We start from the raw sequence: 26,026 nt of genomic DNA on the forward strand, positions 1-26,026 counted from the left end.
GGTAGCATGGAACAGAAACGGAGGGAGAGGAATTTTGGGGAGCGCACGCAGTCACCCCCCCGCCCCAGCCAGCATGGGGAGGAGGATGAGGACGGGGAAACTCGCTGCGCTTGTGGCCGCGGTGCGGGGGGACTTGCAGAGGGTCTCGCCCGCCTGTCCCGGTGCTTTGAAATTGGAGCTTCCCGCGGAATAATGCTGCAGGGGGTGGGGATGTCGGTGTCCAGCCCTCCTAGGTCGATTCCTAATTTTAGGGCTGCACAGGGACCCCCACGGCCGAGACACTGCGGTGGTTACTGAGGGGCAGGACGTGTGAACCCCCCAAATCCCAGACTCCTCCCCTGCCAGTGGCTGTCCCAGTGTCTCCCAACACTTTCGTTTCGATGTCAGAAGTCAAGGAGGGGACAGTGGGTGATGCTGGGGCTGTTTCTTTCTTTTCTAGACTGGACTAGATCTCCTGGATCCAGGGGACTGGGAACATCGCTTGCATCCAGGGATAAGCAAGGACAAAGCATGAAGATCTGTGTGCTGATGGGTAACTCCCAGCTGAAGCCACAAACGTGTCCCACTGTAGGGTTAACGCTGTTGAGGAGCTCGAGGTGCATGTCCTCCCCTCTTTTCATCCAAATCCCCCCTTCTCCCTGCCCAGAGCCATCCCACCGGCTCCAAAGTGACTGCAGGAGGCAGGAGCAGCAGCAGCCCCAGTGGCAGAACCTGGCATGGGGCCAAGGCTGAGTTACCAAGGTCTGTTTATTTGGGGAGGGGGGAAAGGAAGCAAATGTATGTACATATACATTCAGTCACGTATGTTTCCTCCCAGAAAAAGGCCCCGTGAACTTATATTACATGAGAAGGTCTCCAGGTTATTATTATTGTTATTAGTATTATTTAAAAGCTGGGGTTGTGCCCCAAAGTGCTCGTTGTGGAGCGCAAGTGGCGATGGGTCCTCGCTGGCCTCAGATGCAGTGAGCTGAGGAGATGGGGACATGTTTGGTGGCAGCCACATGACAATGTCCCTCAGGACACCTGAAGAACGTGGGACTCCATCTTTTCTCCCTGAATGCACAGGGTCAGCATTAAAACCACAAACCGGCTGCTGAGATCTAAAACCATGTTTAAGCCAAATATTTGGCCTTGTTCCTTCTTCCTTAGCCTCAAATCTCCTGGACAGGCTGAGAGTGGTTCAGTGGAGTCCGGAGGCCCCGGGCGAGCTCTCCCGGAGGAGGAGGAGGAGGTGGAGCGGTGCCGACTCCTCCTCCCAACACAGCGGTGATTGTATGAGCAACAAAACATGCACGGTAGCGACTGAGTGTTCCCGCCTCGCCCCGACCCTGTTCGAAAATGAACAAGTCCTCAGTCCTGCTCCCCACCAGAACGGGGATGCTTGTCCCAGCCCACCCTGCTCCCACCCACTCCCTCACCACTACTGGGACATTATTCTGTAAAAGGCAAATTATTTGCCCCGTGGCAGCTGGACAAGGAGGAAGGTGCAGGTGGTGAAGCGTCTGGCTGCTCCCCAAACCACGCTGGATGTTCCTGGCTTGGTGGAGAGCACGGGGTCCACGCTGCAGGCACGGCCCTGGTGGGGACCAAGCGATGGCAGGAGGGTTTGGGGTGCCAGCTGCCCAGATACAGGCCCTGATCCCCACAAATGGGCCCCCGTGAGCTGTCCTCCCCTGGGCAGGGCTAGCACCAGGGGTCCCGCTCGGCCCGTCCCCGGCAGAGGCTGTCGCTGCGCTGCCAGGCGCTGTCGATGAGGCTCTGGGCATCCTCACATTTCTTCTTCACAGCAGCATCCAGAATGGCCTTGTGCTGGAGATCGACCTGAAACATGGGTGTGGGGTGGCAGGAGGGGAACAGACAACAGTCACTTCTCCCTCTCGCTGTAAAACCACCTCAAACCCACATGGGCAAGCCACCTGTGTCATGGAAATGGTGACAGTGGGGCTGACCCACATTCCTTCCACTCCCCCTGCCAGCACTGGGTGCTCATGGCTTGTCTTGCCAGCCTCTGAATCCCACATCCTGTGATTATATGGAGCCAGAGGAGCTCCCTGGCTCTCCTGCCCTTTGTGGGAAATCTGGGTTCACCCCCCAGGGACAAACTCATCCCTCTGCCCGCCCTCACTCGATGAGGGCGTGAGGCAGCCCCACAGGCTCACCTGGTAGATGTTCCTCCATGCGACGTTCAGTGCTGACAGGAACCTCTCCAGTTCCGTAGTGCAACTAAAATAAAGGACCCAGGGGGGCAGGAACTCCTTGCTGTCCTGAGCAAACTCCTAAACACCGAGAGAGAGGCCAGGTGTCAGCACTGGGTGCTCGCCCAGCCCCGGGCCAGCGGGTCCCAGAGCCCTGCCCTCACCAGGATGCAGTACTCCTTGCCAGCCTCCGTGGAGACAGCGGTGATGTCGGTCAGCTCCGCAGTGCCCAGCGAGCGGAAGAAGCTGGTCTGGCAGTCCTCGTGGCACGTGAAAGCCTTGTCATCTGTCAGCACCAGGCAGCAGGGAACGCACGGCGTTGGGGCAACACCCTGGGGGATCACCTGCGTGGGGTGGGGAAGGGGGGTAAAACCTGGCATGATGGAGCCCCATCTCCATGGGGTGCCCCGTGGGGAAACCCTCCTGGCTCAGGATAAAGCTGCCTGCTCCATCCTGCCAGACATTCCTGCTCCCTTCGGCAGCACCAAAGGGGCTCTGGGCAAAGGAGGGGGCCGAAGCACCCACGCTCAGGGCCTGTCCCCAGCTCACCCCTTTGGAGACAGCCTGGCAGAAGTACTGCATCCAGTCTGCCATGTCCTCCTCGTTCTCAGCACTCAGCTCCAGGGAGGGCCGGTCCGTCAGGATCACCTGGAAGGAGTGGGGCCGGTCGGTGGTGTTGGAACGCCGGCATCCCCCACACTGCTCGCCGCTGGGAGAGAGGGGGAGGATGGAGATGAGCGCGATGGATGGGCCTGCACGAGCCTGAGAACAGCCTCTGACTGCCCTCCCTGGGCAGCACCTCACCCCTGCTCCCAACAAACACTCATTCCCTATCCATGACATCCCCTGGGATTGCTCCAGGGACCATCTCCAGGCTCTTCACATTGCAGGAGAGCTGGAGTTGATCACAGTGGGTCTCCCAGCACGGCTCTTGGAGGGATGCATCACCCTTCAGAGGCCAAGGCCCCTTCCAAGGAAGGAAATGAGCCCATTTCCAGTGGCATGCACCGGAGCCAAAACAAACTGGCACCTGCCCCCAGGCAGGAGCAGCCGGGATTCCTGCAGCAAGCACGGACCAGGCCATGATCCAGCCTGGAACCCCTCCTGAACATCCCAAGTAGCTGCTGCTCCCCAGATCCCCATGGAGGCTGGGTGCTGTGTCCTACCAGCCACTCACCCCATGTTGATGGAGAGCAGAGGGGTGACGTCTGTGCGGTCTGGGTACTGGTACAAGATCCCATTGCTGCCGTTTGGGAAGATGAGAGAGGGGGTCACTGGAGTCAGCCCAGCTCTGGAATCCCCTTCCTTTGGTCCCACAGCCACCCCTGCCCTGCCCTCCACCCATGCAGCCCTGTGGGGTCACATTCCTGCTGCTGGGCACCCACAAACGGTGGCTTGGCCCTTTTAGGTGGCAAGATGAGTCCTCTCCACCTCCCAGGCAGCTCTTGGGCTGCTCCCAGCACCTTCTCCCAAGAGCCCTGTCTGACCCCAGCCCTGCCCCACAGCCCCAGTGCCCACCTGAGCACCACGAAGCAGGGCTTCCACTGCTCCTTGCCCAGGTAGGAGGTGCCTGCCTTGTAGTGCAGCATGCCGTCCTTGGTGACAGCGTGCTCCGCAGAGGAGCCGCTGCTGGCGGCTCCCAGCGCCTCATCCATGGGGTCCTCCCAGTGAACGAGGCCGTAGAAACGCACAACCACATTGCAGGCCTGCAGGAACCAGGAGAAGTCAAGGGAGTCTCCTGTGAGCCTTTGTCACCTGCATTGATAGTGGTGATAGCCAAACTCACCTCACACTTGGACTCCTGTGCCACAAACTTGGCAAGCGCCAGTTTCTCCATGGTGGCATCTGTGAGGATACTGGGATAAGGGGGCTCCCGGCACCCTTTGATCATGGCTGACTTCAAGGAGACCAGGAAGAACCTGAGAGGGAGACAGAGATCTCTGACAAGGCTGGGGCAAACAGCCCCTCATCTCCCTCATACACTCTGGTGCCTAAAGGGCTCCCCTGAGCTGTGAGGCTCTGGTCTTCCAGACCAAAGAGTTGCAAAATCAACCTACAGACCAAAGGTGATGGGAGGCTGCAAAGTCTGAACTCCAGAAAGGAGATGTGACACCCAGAGGTGGTCACTCATCCCAGCACAGACCCCAGTATGGCTTGATGGTCACCTCCCTGAGCTGCCAGCACACACAGAGACCTGGGACATGCCTTGGAGCTCATCCCTATTCATGCCAAGTGACACAAGTGACATGTGGTCTGCATTGCCCAGAGTCCCAAAGCTCAGATTGAGGGATGGAGTAACTCTTGATCCAGGGAAGATACTCTGGTTGTATCCATGCCTGAGGCATTTCCAGCTGTCAGCTGGGTTCAGCAGTGGCATCAAACCAGCCCCCAACCCCCTCACGGGTGTCAGGACTGTCATGAAGGGCTGTCTCTGGAGTCTCCCACTGTCCCCAAGTCCAAGAATCCTGGAGTTCTGTGCTCCAGTTCCCCACTCACTCGGTGAGAGCCACGTCGGCAGTGTCCAGCAGGAACTGCTTCCTCCGGTTGGTGCACACCAGGGTCACTGTCTGCTGATCCAGCCCAACCTGTGCCACACAGCAATGGTTAGGGAAGCAGGCACAGGATGAGGGGCAACACAGCAGGGCTGACTGGGCTTCTGGCCCCAGGGAGAGGGTCAGTGGTCACTCTGCTGCCCATGCAAAGACATGGGCACCCACAGTGGTGCCAGCTCTCCCAGTCTCAAAAGTTCACTGCCTAGAACACTCCCCATGTACACAAACACACCCTCAGCCCTGGGCGGGTGAGAGCTGCCCCCAGCCAGGCTCACCGAGATGTAATCCAGCTCGTTGTAGGACACGGCCTCCTCCACCATGTAGGGCTTCTCCGCTGCCCCTGGCACAGACACAGAGAGCCACGTGAGGGGAGCACAGCACCCCCTCTGCAGCAGCAGCAGCAGTGACACCCCTGCAAACCCAGCCATGGCCCAGGCAGCACGGAGCCACGGGACACGTGTCCCAGGGCTCCTGGGGGACAAGTCAATCTGAGCTCCCTGCTGTGACCACGGGACTCAAGGGAACTGGCAGCGAAGGCAATGATGGCCCAATCCATGGACAGGCCGTGGATGGAGCCTCCCTCCCTGCACTGAGCCCAGGGGCTGTCGGGATGAGATACCTTTCCGGATCAGGTACACGTAGCAATCTGTCAGCAGGACGTAGATCAGCTGCAGGTTCCCTTCCATGTGCCCCGTGCTCATTCGGATCATCTGCAGGGAAAGAAAGGAGCTCTCAGGCCTGGGCTGACGCAGGCACAGAGCTGATCTTTAATTGATGGAGACCCCTTACCCTGAACAACTGCTCCTCGTTCTCCCGAAAGACGTGGATCATCAGCAGGAGGAGATGGTTGTTATCCACCCTGCGGAGAGAGACAGCAGAGGATGGACACGGATGTGAGGCTGGATGAATCCAGGAAGGGCAATCCCCTTCCTTCTTCCACATGTCCATGATTTTGGCACTTGTTAGCTCCCCAAGACCTTCTCTTCCTGACCCTTTGTGCCTCCTCTTCATCCTGGAGAAGGGTGGGCTTTGCCCCCCAAACAAGGACAAAGGGAAAGGCGGCAACTTGAGCTCAAGATTGTTTTGAAGATGCTCTCCCTGCTGAGCAAACCCATCCTCACCTGAACTCGGAGGGATGGGTCAGCTCCGAGGGGCTGCCCTGCCCTTCCTCCACCCCAGAGTCCTCAGCGCTGCTTGGGGAAGGGCTGGGCTGCTCCTTCTTGGGCTCACAGAGAGCCTGTGCGTCGGTGGTTTCTGTCTGGCTAGTCTGAGGTTCATCACTCGCCCTTTCAGACTCTACTGCCCCAACTGCTTCTCCCTCTTTGCTTTCTTCTTCTTCAGGAGCCTCAGGGCTACCAGAAACATGTGGCGGTTGGCCAGGCCCTGGAGGGTCATGGTGGCCACCACCTGGTGCAGCAGCGTTTGGACTCTCGACGGTAAATCGGTAGAAGTCCATGGGGGCTGAAATCCCCTCGCTAAAGTCGCCAGAGGACGATCCATCCGGGGTCTCCCCTGGCGTGCCGGTCCGAAAGGGCTGCCCGGGGGGCTCCAGGGCGCCGCTCCAGCCCCCGGGGTCCAGCTGCCCGTTGAGCCTGTCCATCACCTTGCTCAGGGGCTGCCCCAGGCTCTCCATGGACGTGTCCTTCATCTCGGGGATGCGCAGGGCCAGCGGGCCGAGGGCAGCGCGCTCCCCGCCCTCCTCGGGCCCGCCCGGGGCAGCGGAGCCCCCGTCCCTCGGCGGCTCCTCCCTGTCCCCCTCCCCGTCCCTCGGCGGCTCCTCCCTGTCCCCCTCCCCGTCCCTCGGCGGCTCCTCCCTGTCGCTGAGCCCGTTGACACCGCTGTCCCCGCTGGCCTCGGGCGCTGCGGGCGCCGGGTTGTTCACCGCCTCCTCAGGCTTCACCTTCTTCTTCTTGCCTGTCTTCTTCTTCTTGGCTAACCTGTGGGAGAGAAGAGCATCACCCACTGTGCCAGTTTAGGCTCTGCAATATGCACAACATTCCTTTGCAATTTTCCCTACTGCAGAGAAATCCGTCTCATCAGGAACATTGCTCAGTGTGCAGCCATGTAGAGCCCCCATCTCTGTGCCAGTTTTCACAAGGCAAGGTATGGGCACTTTGTCCTACCTATCCCAAAAAGAGGTGTCACTGCTGACAAAGCACCCTGGGCTTTCTTTCAGCTGTAAAGGGATCACAAATGGTTGTGGTGGTGAAGTAATGTGGGAGAAATCCCTGGTTGAGATCAAGAAGCTGGGAAGGGAGATTTCTGAAGGTGGCAATGCCATGTCCCGCCCTGCCAGGAGAGGGAGATGCAGGTTGGAGCACACCAAGATGTGTTGCAGAAGTGTTCTGGCACTCACAGCACCCAAACTGCTGCCAGGTCACCCCTGTTTGGGAAGTGAGCCCAGTGCTCCCCTTCCCTGTGTCTGCCATGTGGGATGATGTGTAAAACCCAGCTCCTCTGCTCCAGCACAGCCCTGCTGGGCGGGTTTGGGGAGTCCCCATTGCTGGGTGTGAGCAGACAGAGCCTTGAGCTCTTTGTCTGGACTGAGGGCTCTGAGGAATCCCTTGGGGATCTCCCCTGCAGGAGTCAAACACCCAAACCCCGGCCAGGAGCTCTGCAGAGGCATCTCCCACGACAGGTTCGGCCACAGCTCACTGACAAACAGGAGGAGGAACAGGACGGGAGACAAGATCCACGTTCCAGAGCTGCTGCAAAGCTGCCACCAGCTGGAGAGAGCTCCAAATAAACGTTCACGGATTACTCTGAGCCCTGTGACACACACTGGCAGGAAAAGGGGGTGATGTGGAATCAGCCCAAGGGACCCAGCCCAGCCTCGTGGGGCTGAACAAAGGCTGCAGCACAGACACCGTCCTCGCCGGGACAGAAGAGGCGGCGCATCCTCAGCATCTGCCCCTCTCCGAGGCCAGCAGCCGTGTCCCTACCTGATGACCTCCAGCTCCGTGCAGCTCTCGGACTGGTCCGTTCCCTCGGGGGTGGCCTCCGCCTTGTCCCGGGAAGCGGCGTGCACCGGCGTGGTGTCGGCGGAGGACGGCGCCTCGGCCCTGTCCTGGTTGAAGGGGTTGTGGCGCTGCGTGGGGCTCCTGGCCGCGGCCCGGCCGCCGTTGGCCTCCGAGGCCGCGGAGCGCGGGCAGCTGAGCGTGTCCGTCAGGTCCCCGTCTGCAGCACAGGGACAAGAGCGGATCAGCGCCGGGAGCAGCGCCGGCTCGGGCTCCTGCACGCAGCCAGCCCGAGCCAAGCCGTGTGCCAGGGGCTCTGTGTGGGCACCACGCCGCTGGCAGCGCCAGCAGCTCCTGGTGAGGACGGACAGCGAGGCCAGCGTGAGACCCTGCACCCCCTCTGCAGTTGAGAGTGCCTGCACACAGCAGCTCAGTCACCAGGAGCCAGCAGCCCGATGCAGAGCAGAGGTGGTGTCTGTGGGGGGAGTCTGAGGGTCCTGGGGCCATTGCTCCCGAGCAAGGTGACAGCGAGCCACCAGGCTGCTGCTTCTCCCCTGCTGTGGGAAGGTGCCTGCTCAGCTGGAAGGGCAGACACAGAGGCAGCCCGTGGAGCAGCAATCCTGACAGAGCCGGCTGCTCTCCTCTGCTCACATGAGACACACGTGGGGCTGGAGTGTGCTGGAGAGGGGACACAGCATTCAGCAGGCAGCACAGACAGGGCAGAGCACAAACAGCTGGGCCCGTGTTAGTCTTCAGAGGGAAAAAGAGCAGAGGAGCAGGGCTGCAGGAGTCATGCTTGGACTATTATTATCTGTCATCCATCCAAAATCATGGTTACAGAAAAGTTATCCATGCCCTTCTGTTCTCCAGCACCATTCCTGCTCTAGTGGAAGGTGTCCCTGTCCATGACAAGGGATTGGAATGAGATGATCTTTAAGGTCCCTTGCAACCCAAACCATTCCATGATTCTGATTCCTTTCCACAGTCAGCTAAAAAGACCCCTTGGGAAGAGAACCACAGCCCTGGCAGACTGATTTGGGGTGTAGGATTTGAGGAGGAAAATGAAACCTCTTGTAAAACTCTAATCCAGGCAGTTTGTGCTGGATGATTCCAAAACTCCACTTTGTTCTCACTGAAAAAGCTGCCCTGGAGCAGGGAGAGTGTGAGCTCTACCAGGGAAGTCAATCAGGTTTTATATCCTCAAATCCAGAGGGATCTCCCTTTCCCCAGCATCCCTGGGCTTCAGCCTTCATCCAACACCCCCACTGGAGCTGTTGGCTGCATCCTAGGTTTGGAAATGTGGTTTGTACCCTCCAGGGACAGGCTAAACCACCTCTGTTACATCCCTGTGCATGGGGTAAGAAAGAAGCTAAGAGGGAGCATGTTAGAGCCCAAGAGCAATCCACATTGGAGCAATCCACATGGAATTCAGGCAGATTTGCCCAAACAGTCCCCAAATATTCAAGTGGTCCCATCAGGCTCCAGCTAATGGAACCACATGAATCCAGCCTTGAGCTGCAAAGGACAGAGTGTGGTGTGTTTCCTCTGGGGGTGAAGCAGAGAGGATGCTGCTCCAGTGCAGGATATGCACAGGGGCTGCATGTGGAAGAAGAATAAATTCCTTTAAGCTGGGCAAGTGCTCTTGGCCATAAAGGCCAGAGGTAGCTGGTGAGTGGGTTTAAAAAGTGAAAAAAAATAATAAAAGTCACAAATGTAGTGACCCAAACTGAGCATGGCTGTGTGCTGGATGTTGTAGCTTCATGGGAGAAGTTTTGACACAGGACAGGACGATCCAGGGAAAACAAAACCTCCCAAATTAATCCCTGCAAAATGCCCAAAATTAAAGGCAGCTGAATTAGTTGAGCTGTTTTCCAGGGCTTTCAGGAAACCAATGATGGTGGATCCATTTTTCAGTCAGCAGCCTGTGTGCTTTACCCCAAAGAGGAAATCCATGGCATGAGGGCAGCTGGCACATCCCACATTTTGGGCCTGTACAGAATTCCATCAGGACAGGGCAGTTGGTTGTTAAAGAAACAAACATGGGAACATGCAGCAAGCTCAGGGGGCAGCAATGCAGACAGAAAACAAAAATGCTGTAAGAGATGAGCGTGTCCCACCTTCCCAGTCTCTGCTGGGCATGGTCTGCATTGCTGGAAAGACATCTCCAAAATCATAATCTACAAGAATGAGGGATAAAACTCAGGATTAGAAATACAGGTAGTGGGGAGGGAAGTGGGGAGAGTGTGAAGGGGATTTGGGGAGGGAGATGGGAATGGGGAGAAACAAAACAATTGCCCACTGGTATCTGAAACACGAGAAAATAGGGAATGTGGGTGTGAATGGAAACCAGCTGCACTAGTGGTTGTTCCTTCTGGAACAACCAGTGTTGGGAGCTACAAAGGGACCAGGGAAGGGTGAAGGCCCCATTATTCAAGCTGCTGGGAAGCTAAACCAGATAAACAGTGGCACCTAGGGCTTGATCCTCTCTGGGAAACAATTTAATCTCTCTGTGCCTCAGTTTCCCCACTTCACACTTACCTCCCATAGATACTGTGATGTTTGACTCGTGAATGTTTGCAAAGCCAGGGATCTGATTAAAGGGGAAAACTTGTCCTCTGATCCTACAATCCCCAGTTCCACCTACACTCTCAGGGTAGAGACATGCTCCTGTTGAAATCATGAGCAGGGTAATAGCTACAGGGAAAAGTTAAATTCCTCCACACCAGAGGAGCAGCAGCAATTCCTGCACTCCTGGGTCCTGGTCCAGCATTCCTACACCAGCACCAAATCCCTCTGTGCATGGGGAGACTGAGACACAGAGCACAGCCACTGCCTGGACACATGGAATAGGCTGAGATGATGCCAAACCCAAAACCCATCTCCAAAATCCCCTGGATCTCCACTCCAAAGCCCTCTTCTCTTGAGCTTTAAGCAGCCATTCACCAGAAGGCCAGGGACACCCAGTGGTAGGGGCAGGCAGGAGATGTCTCACACAAGCCATGCTCTGCTGATGGATGAGCAGGAATGCAAAACCAGGGGTACAGCACAACAGCTGCTTATGCCAAACCTCTGGGGACAGAGAACCTTCCTCTGTGAGTTTTATTTCTAGGCTCCTCGTGCTGTCTCCAACTTCCCCGGGATGTTGGAGATTTGGCACGAGCAAGTCCCTAAAATCAAACCCTTTCCTGAGTGCACACGTGGTGAGCCCAAACCAGTGCTGTGCTTCCAAGTCCTTTGTTAAAACAATTCCAATGCCCATCCCAGGCTGTTCCTTCAGCATCTTTAATACCTGCAGGTTCTGTCTTGCTCATGAAAGGCACCTGGTGACCCTTGTCTTGAGGAAACCCATCTGTGTGTGGGCTCAGGCCCAAATTCTCTGCATCCATCTAACAGTTCATTCCATTCCATCTCTATTCCACAACCCCTTTTGTCCAAACTGACATAAAAACCAGGACATGGCCAATGCATTTTGGATTAGGAACAGCACCAGCAGAGCTGCTGCTTGATGTGAACATGGTGGGTGCAGGACAGGAGCTCCACTCTGGCTGCAGCAGACTCATGGTGCAGACACAAGGTATGTGTCTGCCCAGTTCATCAGGAACAACACCCAGCCTCTCTGAAGGGATAAGGGGGTGGTCAGGACAATTTAGCAGGCTGCTCAAGATGTATCAAGAGGACAAACCAACACCTCTGAGACCAGTGGCTGCCTGTCTCCCAGACTGAAGACACAGAGAAGCCTCTGGAAACTACTCCCCTCCAGGGCCAGCACATGTGGCTCTCTGGACTGTGAAACAAACAGTTAAAAACCTCCCCTGCAGCCCTGTGTCCCTGCTGACCTGGAAGCCACATTCAGATACAGGCACGGCCTTCACTCTGTGGGGAGAGTCCTCCAGTTCTTGCTAAAACCCCAGGGACCTGGGGTGCCTGCAGGGAATGTCCTTCTCTCCCAGTCTGAGGCATAGAATCAGCACAGAATGATTTGGGTTGGAAAGGACCTTAAAGCTGACCTAATTCCACCCTCTGCCATGGGCAAGGACACCTTCCACTGTCCCAGGCTGCTGCAAGCCCCATCCAAGCTGGCCTTGGACACTTGCAGGGATCCAGGGGCAGCCACAACTTATCTGGGCAGCCTGTGCCAGAGCCTCACCACCCTCACAGGGATTAATTTCTTCCTAATACCTAATCTAAATTTCCCATCTTTTTGTTTAAAACTCTTAGTTTAAACCCATTCCCCTTTGTCCTGTCTCCCAAGCATGTAAGACAGGAGAGACTCCCAGCCTGGCTGCTGGTCCTCCTGCTTTGGTCTCTTCCAGTCTAAAACCAGCTGCCTTATCTGAAGGGGATGTGGGAAGAAAACCCCCCTGCCCACACCCCACTGACCCTCACTGGATGGAGCAATGGCACTGTCGTCCCATTCCAGGTTGGTGGAGGTGACAGAGTTGAAGGAGTTGAGGGAGAGGCTGTCGGAGCCGTGCACGGAGCTGGGCAGGCGCTCCTCGAAGTCCAGCAGGTGCTGAGGTTTGTAGTAATCCGGCATGTACGGGGCCAGATCCAGGTACGGAGCATCCTGCAGGCCAGGGAGTGCTCACAGTCAGCCTGCACTGCCCCAGCTGGGGGGAAAGGCCACCCCACCAAAACACTGGGACTGCCCCTTGAAGGTCCCTTCTCAGTGTCCATCTCAGAGGAAACCCAGTGGTTTTACCCAGGGTTATCCGGTGGATTTGTGTTTTCTGGAGGGACACCAGGGTTTTGTACCACACTTGCAGAGCTCAGCTCCTTTATCCCCATCAATCTGCCCTGCAGCTGCCTTGTTCCTCCTCCAAGCAGTGAAGAACTGAGCAACAGGAATAAATCCCATTGCTGGATCCCCAAAGACCTAGAAGTCTTTCCCAAAACCGTCAGCATCATCTGAAAGTCCACCCTGGACCAAGCGGAGGGATCTGTCCCACCCTGGACCTCCCTGCTCCACATTCCCACTCTCCCAGAGCTCGGAGAACAGATGAAACTCTCACCAGGTCCAAGTCAAAGCGGATGAACTCCAGCCCAGACACCAGTGTTAAGAACAAGGTCAGATGGTCGTGACTGCAGACCAGGGCGTTCCTGCCACAGGGAGGAACAAAAGAGCTTTACAGATGAGGGAAAGAGGAGAAGCAGCTACAAGGGCCCTTCTGTTTCTTTGGGGGTGTCTCTGAGCTGCCACAGATTGGCCTGGAGCTGGCAGCCCACTCCTTGCCTCTGTGGGCAGCCACTGTGTGCTGTCCCCAAACTGAGCTACAGCCACATTTCCAGGTGTCCAGCAAAGCTGGGTGCCTGAACAGGAGCTCAGCAGCTCCTTGGAAATCATGGAAAAATATAAAGGGGACTGCAGAGTAAAAGCAGGAACTAGGAGAAATGCTTGCAGGCCTCATAGAGATAAGAGGACAGTGTGTTCACATCTAGGACCATTAAATTAACCATGTAAATCCCACAAGGAAAAAAAATAAACCCTGATCAACTGCTCGTTCCCCACTGGCAAATTCAGGCTGCCTTCTGACCAGGAGGGATGTCAAATGCTACACAAAGAAGGAGCTTGGATACTTACTTGACATAGTACTTGTGCAGCAGGCTGAGGTTCTCCTGGAACAGCCTCAAGTAGCTCTCCAAGGAATTTTCATTGAGGGCAAGGTATAGCCAGGCCCGGCCTGGAAACAGAGCAGCAGAGAGATTTATCTGGAAACACCTGAGAAGTGACACAAGCCTAGAAATAGTCATGAATTAGTTAAAACCCCTCAGATCATTCATTTGTATCATTTGAGGGGAGCAGCTATGAGGGAAATCTGGGGTGGGGAGATGCCAGTGAGAGATTAATGATTTGGAGTAAAATTGGTGAGAGACAGGTAAAGAAGTAGCCATACAATTGTGTCCCTCCAGCAAGATGGGAGCCCTATCAGAAATGCCAGGAGATGGGAGAGGCAGAGGGAGAATTGCCATGAATCAGCCCAGGTGAGATTTGACACAAATTCTGGTGCAGAGAGAGGTGACAGTAGAGCCTGTGCTCAGCTCTGCTCTCACCAGTACAGGCCCAGGACAAGGCAGGTGTTTGGATAAGCAGGCACAGAGGATCTGGGCATGGTCCTGCATCAGAAGTGGCCTCAGTGGTCCCAAACATCTGCTATGGACAACTTGGAGCAGGGAAAATGCAGAATCACACACATGACTGCTACAGCAAGATGTGGGGTGAGAGGGGATGCTCCCATCTGCCAGAAACCCTTCCCAAGGGCATGGCCCTGCAGGACTCCCATCTGCCAGGAACCCTTCCCAAGGGCATGGCCCTGCAGGACTCCCATCTGCCAGAAACCCTTCCCAAGGGCATGGCCCTGCAGGACTCCCATCTGCCAGGAGCCCTTCCCAAGGGCACAGCCCAGGACTCCCATCCTTCCCAAGTGCTACCATCTGCCAGGAACTCTTTCTGAGGCCACGGCCCCACAGGATTCCCATCTGTCTGGAACCCTTCCTGTGGGCACAGCCTCTTGTGTTTCAGGGCAGCAGAAGCCAGGCTACACCTCAGCACCTGACCCCGAGGCACAGTGACATTATTTCCAGACCTCACATGGTCATGGCAGGACTCCCACCTCCTTGGCTCAGGCTGCCCAGGGAAGCAGTGGAATCACCATTCCTGGAAATGTTCAAACTGTGTGTGGATGTGGCACGTGGCTTGGTGGTGGATGTGGCAGTACTGGGCTAATGGTAGGACTCAATGATCTTAGAGATCCTTTCCAACTTTAATAATTCTGCAATTCCTTTGCCTGGGACCCAGATCCCAATGGCTCCCTAGATCCACCAGCAGCCCCAGCTCCTCAGCACAGCCTGGCCCTCCCCAGGTGTCCCCACAGCGAGTGTCCCCTGAGCACTCACTGCGTCCCAGGTTGGTGGCCACGTGCTGCAGCACCTCGATCTGTTTGATGGCTTCCCGGCGCGTGAAGTGAACCACCAGCACCCAGTACCCCGAGGAAAGATCCTGCAGTCTGGAGGAAGAAAAATCCCACAGGAAAATGAAGCAAAAGCTTCATTATCTGCACCCCAGTCCCTGCCCAGATGCTTTCTCCATGCTGAGGCTCCACACCAGGCTTTTTCCACGGGGAAAAGCAGCACCCCAGGGTGGGCTCCAGGCTCACCCGTAGAGCAGAGCGTGGTCCAGGTGTTCACAGAGCCGCTGCAGGACCTTGTCGTGGTTTCTGATGGCCGGTGTCTCATCTTCACAGGCAGCAAAGTAGCTCTGCAGCTGCAAAATAAGAGATGGGATGGCTGGAGTGCCCTTCTCCAGCCCACGAGGAGCAGGTGGAGGTGCCAAAACGCTCATATCCAGCACTGAACAGTTTTTTGTGATCTCTCAGCTTGCTAAACCCTGTTGCAGGTTTTACTTATGGGGCACAGCCGATGGTTTTGAGAGGACCCTGAGGCAACAACTACAGGGAGAACCTTGCCCAAGGTCCCCACGTCTCACAGCCCAGCAGTGCCATGGTGGCTGCACAACCAAGTTCCCCAAAGGTGAGCAGCCTCTTCCCTTCCAGCCAACACTACAGCAGGGTCTGGTGGTTCCTCTGCAGCCACCACAAAGTGGTTCAGAGCAGAAATAAACCCCAGCTCTGCTCTGTTTCTGGCTCTGACATGGATGAGGCCTCTCCTTGGTTTTGCTAGAAATCCCAGAAATCCCTTGCACCCAAATCCTATATCCCTTCCCAGCTGACCCACAGGCCTCCTCCTGCCCCCAGAGCTTAGGGATCTATTTAGGTCCTGTCTCACACACCCTTGGCATCCAGGCAGGGAGATTACTCTCCCGGGATGTAATCTCAGCTGGACAGGCCATGGCTGTTTGCTGACAATGTGCAAGAACAGCTCAGCTGAGCCACAACAATATTAGAGACAATATATATGTCATTTTAGTGACCTAACATGTCTTTGCCAAACCTCACGAGATGATAGATGTGTAAAACCCAAAAACTTGACATTACTGTGCTTGTCAAGTCTGACCTGTCCCCCCAGAACAGGTTTCTCCTCCAGAATTATTACTAGGGAAGCCCCTTTTGGAAAAATCATCCAGTCTTGCTGTGCAGTTACCCAGGGGTCGGAGAACACCTCAGGGGGGGAACTGATCCAAACAACACTCTTGGGAGCATGAACATATTGAGCTCCAACACCCTCCTGGCCTGAAGACCTTGAACCCCTCTGGAGCTCTTAGGTAAGATGGCAGAGCCAGGTGTGCTCCTGCATGGAGCTGGTCCCAGCCCTTATGTGAGAGAAAACTGCTGAGCCTGGAGAATGGCAGCCAGAGCTCCCCTGTCCGATGGCACAGCCCTGCTCTGCCTGTCCCTGTCCCTGTCCCTGTCCCAGCAGGTGAATCCCCTGGGGAAGCAGAAACACAACGAGGTGATGATTGCAGAGGCACCTGTGGGTGTTCTGGAGATCCTCAGGGGCTTTCACAACACCCAGGTGAGACCTGGAGCATTTCAGCTCAACAGCTCCTATCCATTTTTGGGAGGAAGCTTTTCCAGAAGATTCCCACTATTCATAGGCAGCCCAGACTGGGCAGCCCAGAGAGGAAAATGCCCTAAAATTCCACTATTTAAGAAACGTTTCAGGAGGTACTTGCAGCCAGTGTTTGAAGTTGCAGCAAGGACACCAGAGGAAGAAACAAACCTGTAATTTAGAGCCATATCCCTTGGGTGATGGATGGATGGAGTCATGGGGATGATCTCCAAGAGCTGGAGCTCACTAAAATATCCCATTTTTGGGAAAACTGAGGCATAAGCAAAGATCTCACAGGACATGAGCCAGCACTTGAAGGCAAAAATTCCCAGCTTGTCCCAACCAGGCTGTGGGCTCTGCAGGGAGCTGGAGCACCCTTGGAAGAGGTTCTGGGTGTTTCTGCAGGCTCTGTGCTGGACTGGGGAAATGCAGCTGGGGGGAACAAGAATAAATCAGGCATTTCGTGAACTCACCACTGAAAAAAAAAGGAGACACAGCTTGGGGAGGTCAGTTTGGAGGAAACTTGGAGCCTGTCTGTGCCTCTGACCAGAGGAATTCCTCGTGACAGAGACACTCCAAGCCTGGGCAGCAAGAGAGATGAGGAAATAGAAGTATTTCCTCTTTTTTCTTTCCTCATTTCCCCCAAAATAACTCAGAAATTTGTCATGCTCCTTCCTGCAGCCAGTGCACAGCTCCCATCCCTCTCCCTGGATTGTCCCATTCCTGTCATCCAAGGGTGCAAACTATTAACAAATGGTGGCTGTCTCTAACCCCAAAAACTAATTTCTCTTCCTTGGAAAAGCCCAATCTTCCCCCAGGAAGGGGTTTAGGTTCTGAAGGGCTCATTCTTTGTTACACCAAGGGCTGATGTTCCTTTTAGCTGCTCTGCAAGGAGCACTGAGCCTCCTGCTCTGCACAAACCAGCTCCCCCTGCATCCCCCTTCCTGGGGAGGCTGCTGGAAAACCTGGCCCCACGGCCATACCAGAGCAAACTCACCCCAAAAGGCTCAACCCCGTCCCTGTGGCACACCAGGGGCCAGAGGATGGGCTGCTGTGACCGTGCTTTGCTCAGAGTCACGGGCTCACAGCAGCCCAGAGGGCGGGAAAGGCGCGCTCAGCACTTTGGGATCGGGATCCTGGCACCCCGAGTCACGGCCTTTTAGGGGCTGTGGGTCACAGGAAGCCACGAGGGCTCGCTCTCCCTGACATGTGCCACCACGTCCCCACACAGCACTGCACCCAGGGATGGTGCCACTCCCAGCATCCCTCCAAAATAAACATGGCCAAAGGCTGCCAGTGCCCAGCCAAGGGCGGGCACGGCTCACTGGAGCACAATTCCCACAAGAGACCAGCCAGGTGAATCCCTGCCCAGCCACCCTGACCAGGGAGGAAACAAGACACAGCAAGCCTCAGGATCTCCTGGGTGGAGTCATCCCTCCAGCCAGGGTGGGGAAACACTTGCAAAAGCTGATGGGGAGGTGTTTCTGGCTTGGGAAGAAGGGTGAAGACACACAGAGAAAAGTTAGGATGAAACAGCTTTCCCAGCTGGGGAACAAAGTCCAGCTGTGCCATTTTTCAAAGATCCAATGCCTAGCTGAAAATTTGTAGGAATTATGGCCATGAGCATCATGACACAGCACCTGTGTGGTGATGGCAGCAGTGATGTGGCACTCTCCCAAAAAATGGCATTTTACAGAGTGTTTATGTGGAGGCTCCTGTAAGTCGTTATAAAACACACACAGATAATTGAACCAGCCTCTCCTTCTGCAGTCAGACCTGTCTGGGGGGTGGTGACCAACTTCATGAGGCATCCACAAAGCAGCTCCCTGACACAGCTGGGCAGTGAGCCCAGCTGGAGCTGGGGAGATCAGCAAGGAGGTAAATAATTGGGTTAAAAACGCCATCCCTAGGTTTCTGGAGAGATGCTCTTCCCCTTGTCTCCTCTGCGCCCCAAATCCAGAAGGAAGGGCTGAAGGCTGGCTCAGATGGAGGACTCCTGCTCATGAGGGGCACAGCAACGCCTGGAGCCCTGACCCGGGGCTATTTATAGACATTCCTGTGGCCAAAAGAAGCCCTGCTGGCATGCAGAAGGCATCCCAGCCATCCAGGCACCGGGACCACTCTGCAGCCCCAGCCAGGTCTGAGCACCAGCGCTCCTGGGACAGAACCTGCTCAGGGAGAGCGCCAACAGCAGCCCAGCCACGGGCTGAAAACACCTGGGAGAGCCTGCAGCAGAACAGGAACAGACCTGGCTGCCACTGGGAAACACTCACACCACGTCCCCACTGAGGAGGAGGAGGATTTAATTGCTGTTTATCAATCACAAGTTCATTCTTCTAGCAGTGACACACCTCACCCCACGCTGGCACACACAAGAGAGGCTCTTCCTTGCACAATTTGATAACCTATTACTGCAGTGGTTCTCAATGAGTGTGAAGATTTCCAGGCTGATCTGCAGAGCTCCTGTGTTGCAAAGGAAGCCAACAAATAATCAGGGAGGTGTTCTGGAAAGCCCATTCCTGAATCTAATCGTTCTTGTGGTGGTTTTGAAATCCCTTCAGTAATTCTAAAACCTCACTGGAATACTGAAATAGTCTCCTGACCTGTTCAGGGCTGGTCACAGCTCAACTGAGTCCACATCACTCCTCTGGAAATCTGCCCTGCAGATGTTTCACCAGCAGCTTTCCAACATCAATTCCATTTCACTTGTTCTGCTTGGTATTTCCCTGGCAGGACAAACACAGCGGAAGAACAACAAACACCCTTTGCATTCCTCAGCTCCTTAACTGGGATTGGAAAGGTGCTTCAAAACCCTCATTCCCACCCACAGCATACGGACTGAGGTGAGGGGTTTTCCCCAGCTGGAAGAGCTGAGCACCCTCAGGAGCAATCCTGGAGCTCCAGGGAGCACAAGAAAGGGAAACCGACTTTGTCCCAAGTGATGACAGCTCAGTGCCAAAGGAAGACACACGGGAAGGGCCAGGACAGACACCTCAGAACTGTCACTTTCACACCTGCTCAGGGGGTACAGACGTGCAATAGCAAATGGATACAGAGGAGGCTGATTTGCTGTGCTTGGAAAACTCCTAGTTTTCCACATCATCCATAAAAGCAGGCTGAACGCCATGGCAGGGGCACTTGTCTTTCTCATGCACTTGTACAACACAAAGCCCTAAAACTCCAGCTCTAGCAGGACATTTTGGAGGTCACACACATGATCTGACTCAACACTCCTTACAAACCAGCACTGGTCTCAGTGCCCAGCTTCCCACTTTGTGCACCTTGCCTGGATCTTGGGGTTTTTTTCAGAAAAAAACACACCAGGCACATTCAGAGCATCAGCACCTGGAAGACATCATGAGTGCCACTGGAGCAGCCTGGAGATGTGAGACAGGAGACTGGCTCAGGTGAAGCTGAAATCCCCAGTAACATTGCTCCTTGCTGGAAACACTGAGCTTTGAAGCATTCCCAATCCAATGCCAGCAATGTGTCTCCTGGGACACATACACTTCTCAGCTCACATCCCCCAAGGCTTTTCTGGGGCTTTCCTTCACTATTTCTAAGCAGCAAAGCTTGCAGCAGGCTGGACCCATGTGTGACTCAGACAAGGATAGGTTTTTTCCCAGTGGGAATTTTTAGGGAGCATCCTGTTCCTCTGTCACAGCGAGCAGAGCAGGGGCTGAGCACAGAATTGGGTGCAGTGGAAAAGGGTCTCTGAGCTAACCAAAGGCAGGTGGAAAGGTAACATGCTCAGCATAACAGAACAAATAGACTTTATGGGGAAAAAAACCCAAGTCCAGTGGCAAACACACCAGAAGCAAGCAAAGTGCTGCTCTCCCAGGGAGCTGCTGCTCCCTCACACGCCGGGTCCCGCGGCTCCGAGTCCCTCCCCATGGCCTCCAGCCCCTGCTTAATTCAGTTACACCTCTTGGACCAGCTCACCAGAAGTGGGGAAAGCTGAAATCACTCAACAGCCACCAGAATTGTGTAATCAGAAGTAGAGAGGCTTGGAGGCTTTCCTTTAGCTCCTTGGGAAAACCATGGCCAAATTCACCCTCCTAAACCGGCTTCTCCCCCAGCAAAACGCTTTGTGCTAGAGAGAAGAAATGGGGTTTTTTTACTTCCCAAAATGTCATCACAGGCGTGTCCACCCTCAGCTCCAGAGCTGATTTTTGGTGTTATGGAGGGCAAACATCAGTTTAGGTACCTGCAGAACTCAATCCCCTTGAAATTGTGGATGACAAACCCCGGATCACCACCAGCCCTATGGTGGTGTGAGTGTGACTACCAGACTGGCTCCTGGATGGCCAGCAGGGAAGTTTCCTGATCACTGGGATGGGGAAAGAGGAATTTCTAAAGAGATAACCTTGAAATATTCAAGCAACCCAAGCAATACCCAGCTGCAATGAGAGCAGAACCACAGCACCACAGAGACAAAGCCCTTGGAGGCCCACCAAGATACCCCTGTGGACTTGTAAAGCATCTGAGTGACCCGTGTCTTGTCTTCATGGACAACTCAGGAGCTCCATGAGATTGCTGCTACTTCACCCACAGGCTTTTGGCAGCTGGCAAACCTGGTACATGTGGCAAAGGAACATGCAGGGCTACCCTCTTCATGTGGTCCCTGCAGCAGCAACAGATGTGGCCTGGGGAGACGTGAGTGAATGAGAGGAAAGACCCTGGCAGAGATAAAACTCTCGTGATCTTTTAGCCAGAGAAGTGCCTCTCAAAAGGGAGCAGAAGGCAAGAGACTGTTTGGCTGTTTTCACATCTCCAGCACTGCTGCCTCGGTGCTGGGCTAAATAAATCCAGCCAGGCAGAGATGAGCACATTCCCTGTGTGATTTGAGTAGGGATGCTCCCCTCCAGCACTCCCTGCCCCTCTCCAGGACACAGGGGCTCTAAGCCATGCCCAAACCCACCCTCCCTCGCCTTGCAGGAGAAGCAGAGGAGTCACAAGGCAGAGCTCAGCAGCTCAGGAGACGGCAAACGCATTTCAAAGGTACAGGGCTAAAAATCCAACCTGGAGACAGGCATCAAAGGCTCAGCATTAACTTGCTGTGAGGGCAGTGGAAACCTTCCCAAAGTCATGCAGAAACGGGGCAGAGCCAGAGCTTTTGGCAAGAACTCCTGCAACGTCAGCAAAAACCACTGCTCCACCTGATTGACATGCACCAAGGATCAGCTGCTCCAGAGTTCATGGCAATGTGTGTCCTTCAAAGGCAGCAGAATGGCCTGAAAACCAGAGAGGAGTCCCAAAATCTGGGATTTTAACCTCTTTTCTGATTTTACATTCGGCTCCTGGAATTGTCAACAATAACACTGTTTAATGACTTTGCATTTTCACCACCTAATTCCAGGTAGGAGAGCACTGAACCTCTCCTGAGCCCAGGGAATATTCAGGGAAACCCCAAAGAACACAAACCACTAGCTTCAAGGACATGTGACAGCTCCCGGCTCCTGGCTACCAGGAGATGCTTGGCCAAGGATGGATTTGAAGTTGTTGGCATTTCTGGTGTGTTTAGAGCTCAACTGGGCAGCAGCAGGAAGCTGCTCTCATCCCACTGCCACCCTACACAGAGCATCTCCTAGAAAGAAACAAGCACTTGAGTGAACAAGAGCCTGCACACTGAGCCATAACATGCCCACCCCCAGCCTTCTGCCCCAATAAAGCCCTAAATCTTCACAAAAAACAAGGGTTAGACAGCAACCTGTGCAGTAATTTGAGCTGGAGCACAGCCCTCTTAGCAGAAGGGGAACTGAGTGGGAAAAGGGAAATTAAACAGTCACAATGCTGTCCATGTGTGCAGAAAGCATCACACTGTGAATTAATCTACAGCTCCCAGGGAGGACACAGAGGACAAGCTGTAGATGGGAAATCAAAACCATGCTCCCAATTCCCTTGGAACTGAAGCAGGGACCCAGCTCCCCAGTGCTGAGCTCTCCCAGCCTCTCCTGAAGCCATCAAGAACAGAAACCTCTTGACATATCTCTCTTTAGAGAAGCCTATTTTATCTAAGTTAGTGTTTTGCTTCACTTTTCTCAGTGGAGGCTGACTTCACATCTCCAACATCACACCTCTGAAATCTGCAGCAGAGCCACCCCTGATCTTCCCCCCGGTACATGGGAACCACACAGAGAACCCCACAGGCTGGAATTACCCTCTCCAAGCACATCTGCCACTTTTCCATCTGTGCTCCATCCCTCAAGTCTCTCCAGGAAAATAAGAGAAATGGACCTGCTCACTGAGGTTTGAGGGATTTGCTTAGAATTGAAGCATTTTTTTGCTGTGGATTTGTACAAAATCCACACACCCATAATCCCAGTTCTATCATTCAATTTTAGAAGCCTTCTCTACAACTTCCATTTAAATGCAGTGTTCTCTTAGGGATCAGTGCCTGTCAGCACAGAAAATCTAAAATTCTCAGTAGCCAGGGTTCCAATATGCACTGATCCCCCACCCCTAAAACCCAGCAGCACCTGGTAAAAACTGAAATCACAGCCAGGTACAGTCACAGCCCTGAGTGTCAAACCCTTCCCAGGGCTGTGCTGCTGCTCCTCTCCTTCCCCATCTGAGGCTGCTGAGCACAGGGTGCTCTTCCCTGGGCAGCTCCATGAAAATGAGGCATTGTTTGCTCCCCTTTGGGTCTGCAGCTGAGAAAAGAAAACCCCCACCATTACCACAGACACATCCAAATCCTCCTGCACCAGTGGCAAAAGTAAGGAGTGAGCAACCCACACTGTGAGGAACCTTCTGAAATCAGAGGCAAGATGCTCGGAAAACTCCTCCAAGCCCCATGACACAATTCCAGTGCCAAGGAGTTACTCAAGACGAGGATGGCAGAGAGTAGGATTTCCCAGCACAAAGCCACTTGCTCCCCTAACCTAGTACTTTACTCTTGCCACTCACAGGGAAAAAGAGGATCAGGGATTTCAGGCTGAAGTGGGAGAGGTAAGCACCAGGAAAAATTAGCGGCTCCATAGTGATTTCCCTGAGGAAGGAGAACTGCATCCTGGGGGTAAAAAAGCAGGGTGGAATTTCACCATGGCCTGAGTTTGGTTTCACTGGGATGGTAGAAATTAATCCATCAGCCTACACTTAATCCATCAGGCTCCTACACTTCCCCGAGTTTTGCTTTGAACAAGAATGAACAAGCAGGATTAGAAAATCCCAAAATTTTCACTGCTGGACCAAGACAGGAGTTGGCAGGGATCAGGCAGGCCAAGGTGGGCTGGCAGAGCTGGAGCTGAAGAGTCCTCTTCAATCACAACAGCAGTTAAAAGAAATATGTTGATTTTTTAGATTTCCAAACGTGATCTTCCAAGGATTTTCTGAATGCAATTAAATTATGTCCAACCAATCCTGTGTGGGAAGTTGTATTCCTTACATGTACAGGGAAACTGAGGCAGGAGCATTGCAGAGCATTGTGACAGAGCTCCGAGCAGACTGAACATCCACTGGTTTCCAGACAGAAGATTATCCTTAATTTTTAGAGGACAAAAGGCAAGAGACCAGAGGTCAGGTTCATCCATGGAAGAAAAAAGCTGGGAGAGGTTTGCACATCCATCCTACACCCCAGAGGCAGTGCCCAGCCATCCTTTTCTTAATAGCACCAGGAATTTGCTCATGCTGGTCTTCATAAAACAAATATTCATGGAGGAATCGTTGTCAGGACACACTGCAGAGCACAGGAAAACTCCTATTCCATAAGGCACAGGAAATCCAACAACTGGAGAAACAACAGCAAGTCCAGACAGCCTTTACCCCAAAAAAACTTGGGACAAATACAAATGAAACTCCTGTTGCCTTCTCAAATGGAGCAGGGTTCTTTTTCAAGGTTGTTTGGAGCTCATGGGTGAGCCAAACCAAAACTTCCAGCATGTCCTTAAAACTCACTCCTTTGGCCTTCCCAAAGATTTCAGCATCCCAGTCCTCTCTGTGCCGCTCATGGATGTTTCCACCACCAGGATGGGCTTTAAGAAACCACCCGAGGAGAAACGAGGGGCAAGGAGAAGGTGAGAGGACACATGTTCAGAGCACTACTTTGAGGGCATAGAGCAGGGCCCAGGAATGAACCACACATCCCCTGTGTCCGTGGGGACAATGTCCCAGATCCTGCCCCTCTATCCTGTGCCCACCGCAGGACACACCTGGTTGAAGGGAGAACCTCTGGAAAGATGGTTTTAGGCTGGACTCCAAATCCCTCCTGAACAGCAAAAAGGGTCCCCCCAATCCTGTCCTTTGAAATCAGGAACCCTGGTCAGGAGAATCCCAGTATATCCCAGCCAGCTACAACAGAGGGTCCCAGGGGTAACCCAAAGGTGTCCCTTTGACAGGGTGACTCCACACCCAGATGTGCCACCCCCACCACCAGAAGAGCTGTGTCCAACCTCATACCCTCAGCACAGGGGGTCTCCAAGGACACTCCCAAAAATGTCCATGCTGGCAAAGGGGATGCTGTGTGCCCTTGACCCCATGCTCCTGTCCCAGAGTTCACCAGTATCCTGGGATGTTTCTTGGGTGTGGGGGTCTGTACAATTGTCCCTCAGTCCCATGCCTCAGGCAGGAGATCCATAGGGACCCATCCTTCAACCCTACAGCCATGGCAGCGGTGTGTGTCTGGGGGGTCCCCAGAGTGTCCCCCAGCCCTGCCCCTCTGCAGGCACAGCCCCCAGGCTGTCCTGGAGCTGTCCCCAGGCCCACAGCCCCACCCTCAACCAGAGGACAGTAGAATCCCAGAGCTGTCCCCAGCACCAGCAGAGGCGGGTCTCCATGGACATCTCCAGGCCCAGAGCGCTTGCAGAGCGGGGTCCCCAGGGCCATCCCAGCCCCACAGCCCCGCGGAGGGAGCGTCCTCCCGGCTGTCCCCAGCCCCACCTGCACAGAGCGGGTCCCCAGGGCTGTCCACACCAGCACAGCCCAGCACCGGCCTCCGCGCCAGAGCCCAGGGCTGTCCCAGGGCTGTCCCCAGCCTCACAGCCCCGGCACTGGGGTTCCCCAGGGCTGTCCCCAGGCCTAGTCGTTTCAGCACCGCGGGTCGGTGTCCGCAGCCCCCGCCGTGCTCCCGCTCCCACCTTCTTGACGGAGAGGGAGATGTTCTCCAGGATGCGGTCCTTCACCTCCGCCGGCTCCATGGCGCCTCCGCCCGCCGCCGCCGCCCGCCGCGCCCGCCCGGCGCAGGCCGAGCGCCGTCCCGCCCGCCGGGCCCGCTCCGTCCTGCCGGCTCCGTCCTGCCGGCTGCCCGGCCGGCCCCGGGCTGGCGGCTCCGCGGCGCTCAGCGCGCCATGGCCGGGCGCGGGGGCGAGCGGACCCCGCGGGAGCACAGCGGAGCCGAGCCGCGCTGGGGCCGCGCTCCGCCGGGAACTGAGGTCACGGGAAAGGAGGGAGGGACGGAGGGAGGGAGCGAGCAGCGCTGCCCGCCCCGGGCCGGCAACGCCACCGCCCAGGGCCGGCAACGGGACCGCCCTGCACCGGCAACGGGACCGCCCTGCACCGGCAACGGCGCCGCCCCGCCCGGGGATGAGGGTCCGGCCCAGCCCGGGATAGCCGAATCGAACAGGGCCGAACGGAGCCCAACCGGGCCCGGCCGAGCCCAGCCCGGCCGAATGGAGCCGAGTGGAGCCGAACCCAGCCCGCCCCAAATGGCGCCGGTGGCGGCGGCACCCTCGTGACCCCGCGAGGGGACCGTGAGGGGAGGTGGCGGTGGATCCCTCATGAGCCCCTGGGGGGAGATGGCGTCGGAGACAGTTGAAGGGATGTGAGGGGATAGCGAGGGACGCGAGGCGATGTGCCTCTACGGACAGTGAGGGAAGGTGGG

General features: G+C 55.2%; 1 protein-coding gene and 1 long non-coding RNA gene across 3 annotated transcripts; one reads left to right on the forward strand and one right to left on the reverse strand.

Moving 5' to 3' along the window:
* Nucleotides 1-28: 28 nt before the first annotated feature.
* On the forward strand, nucleotides 29-1,065 carry LOC135285053 (uncharacterized). The gene is made up of 2 exons (XR_010350059.1): nucleotides 29-121; nucleotides 440-1,065. It is a non-coding gene; the product is annotated as an uncharacterized LOC135285053 (long non-coding RNA).
* PLEKHM2 (pleckstrin homology and RUN domain containing M2) lies at nucleotides 730-25,990 on the reverse strand. Of its 2 annotated transcripts, XM_064396969.1 has the most exons (20): nucleotides 25,284-25,605; nucleotides 14,859-14,965; nucleotides 14,599-14,708; nucleotides 13,286-13,385; nucleotides 12,717-12,804; nucleotides 12,085-12,271; nucleotides 9,822-9,881; nucleotides 7,690-7,924; nucleotides 5,869-6,684; nucleotides 5,537-5,606; nucleotides 5,367-5,457; nucleotides 5,023-5,087; nucleotides 4,692-4,780; nucleotides 3,982-4,114; nucleotides 3,714-3,901; nucleotides 3,373-3,438; nucleotides 2,745-2,904; nucleotides 2,360-2,539; nucleotides 2,160-2,276; nucleotides 730-1,821 (listed from the first exon to the last, which is right to left on the reverse strand). In XM_064396969.1, exons 1-20 carry the CDS (start codon nucleotides 25,341-25,343, stop codon nucleotides 1,684-1,686), a joined length of 3,060 nt encoding a protein of 1,019 aa, XP_064253039.1. In that variant the 5' UTR covers nucleotides 25,344-25,605; the 3' UTR covers nucleotides 730-1,683. The 2 variants fall into 2 exon arrangements, with proteins under 2 accessions (XP_064253039.1, XP_064253040.1); XM_064396970.1 differs by lacking the exon at nucleotides 9,822-9,881 and having other exon boundaries at nucleotides 25,284-25,990.
* Between the last annotated feature and the right edge of the window lie 36 nt (nucleotides 25,991-26,026).

The sequence above is a fragment of the Passer domesticus genome, chromosome 22 (genome assembly GCF_036417665.1).
Source record: "Passer domesticus isolate bPasDom1 chromosome 22, bPasDom1.hap1, whole genome shotgun sequence".
NCBI classification, from domain to species: Eukaryota; Metazoa; Chordata; class Aves; order Passeriformes; family Passeridae; genus Passer; species Passer domesticus.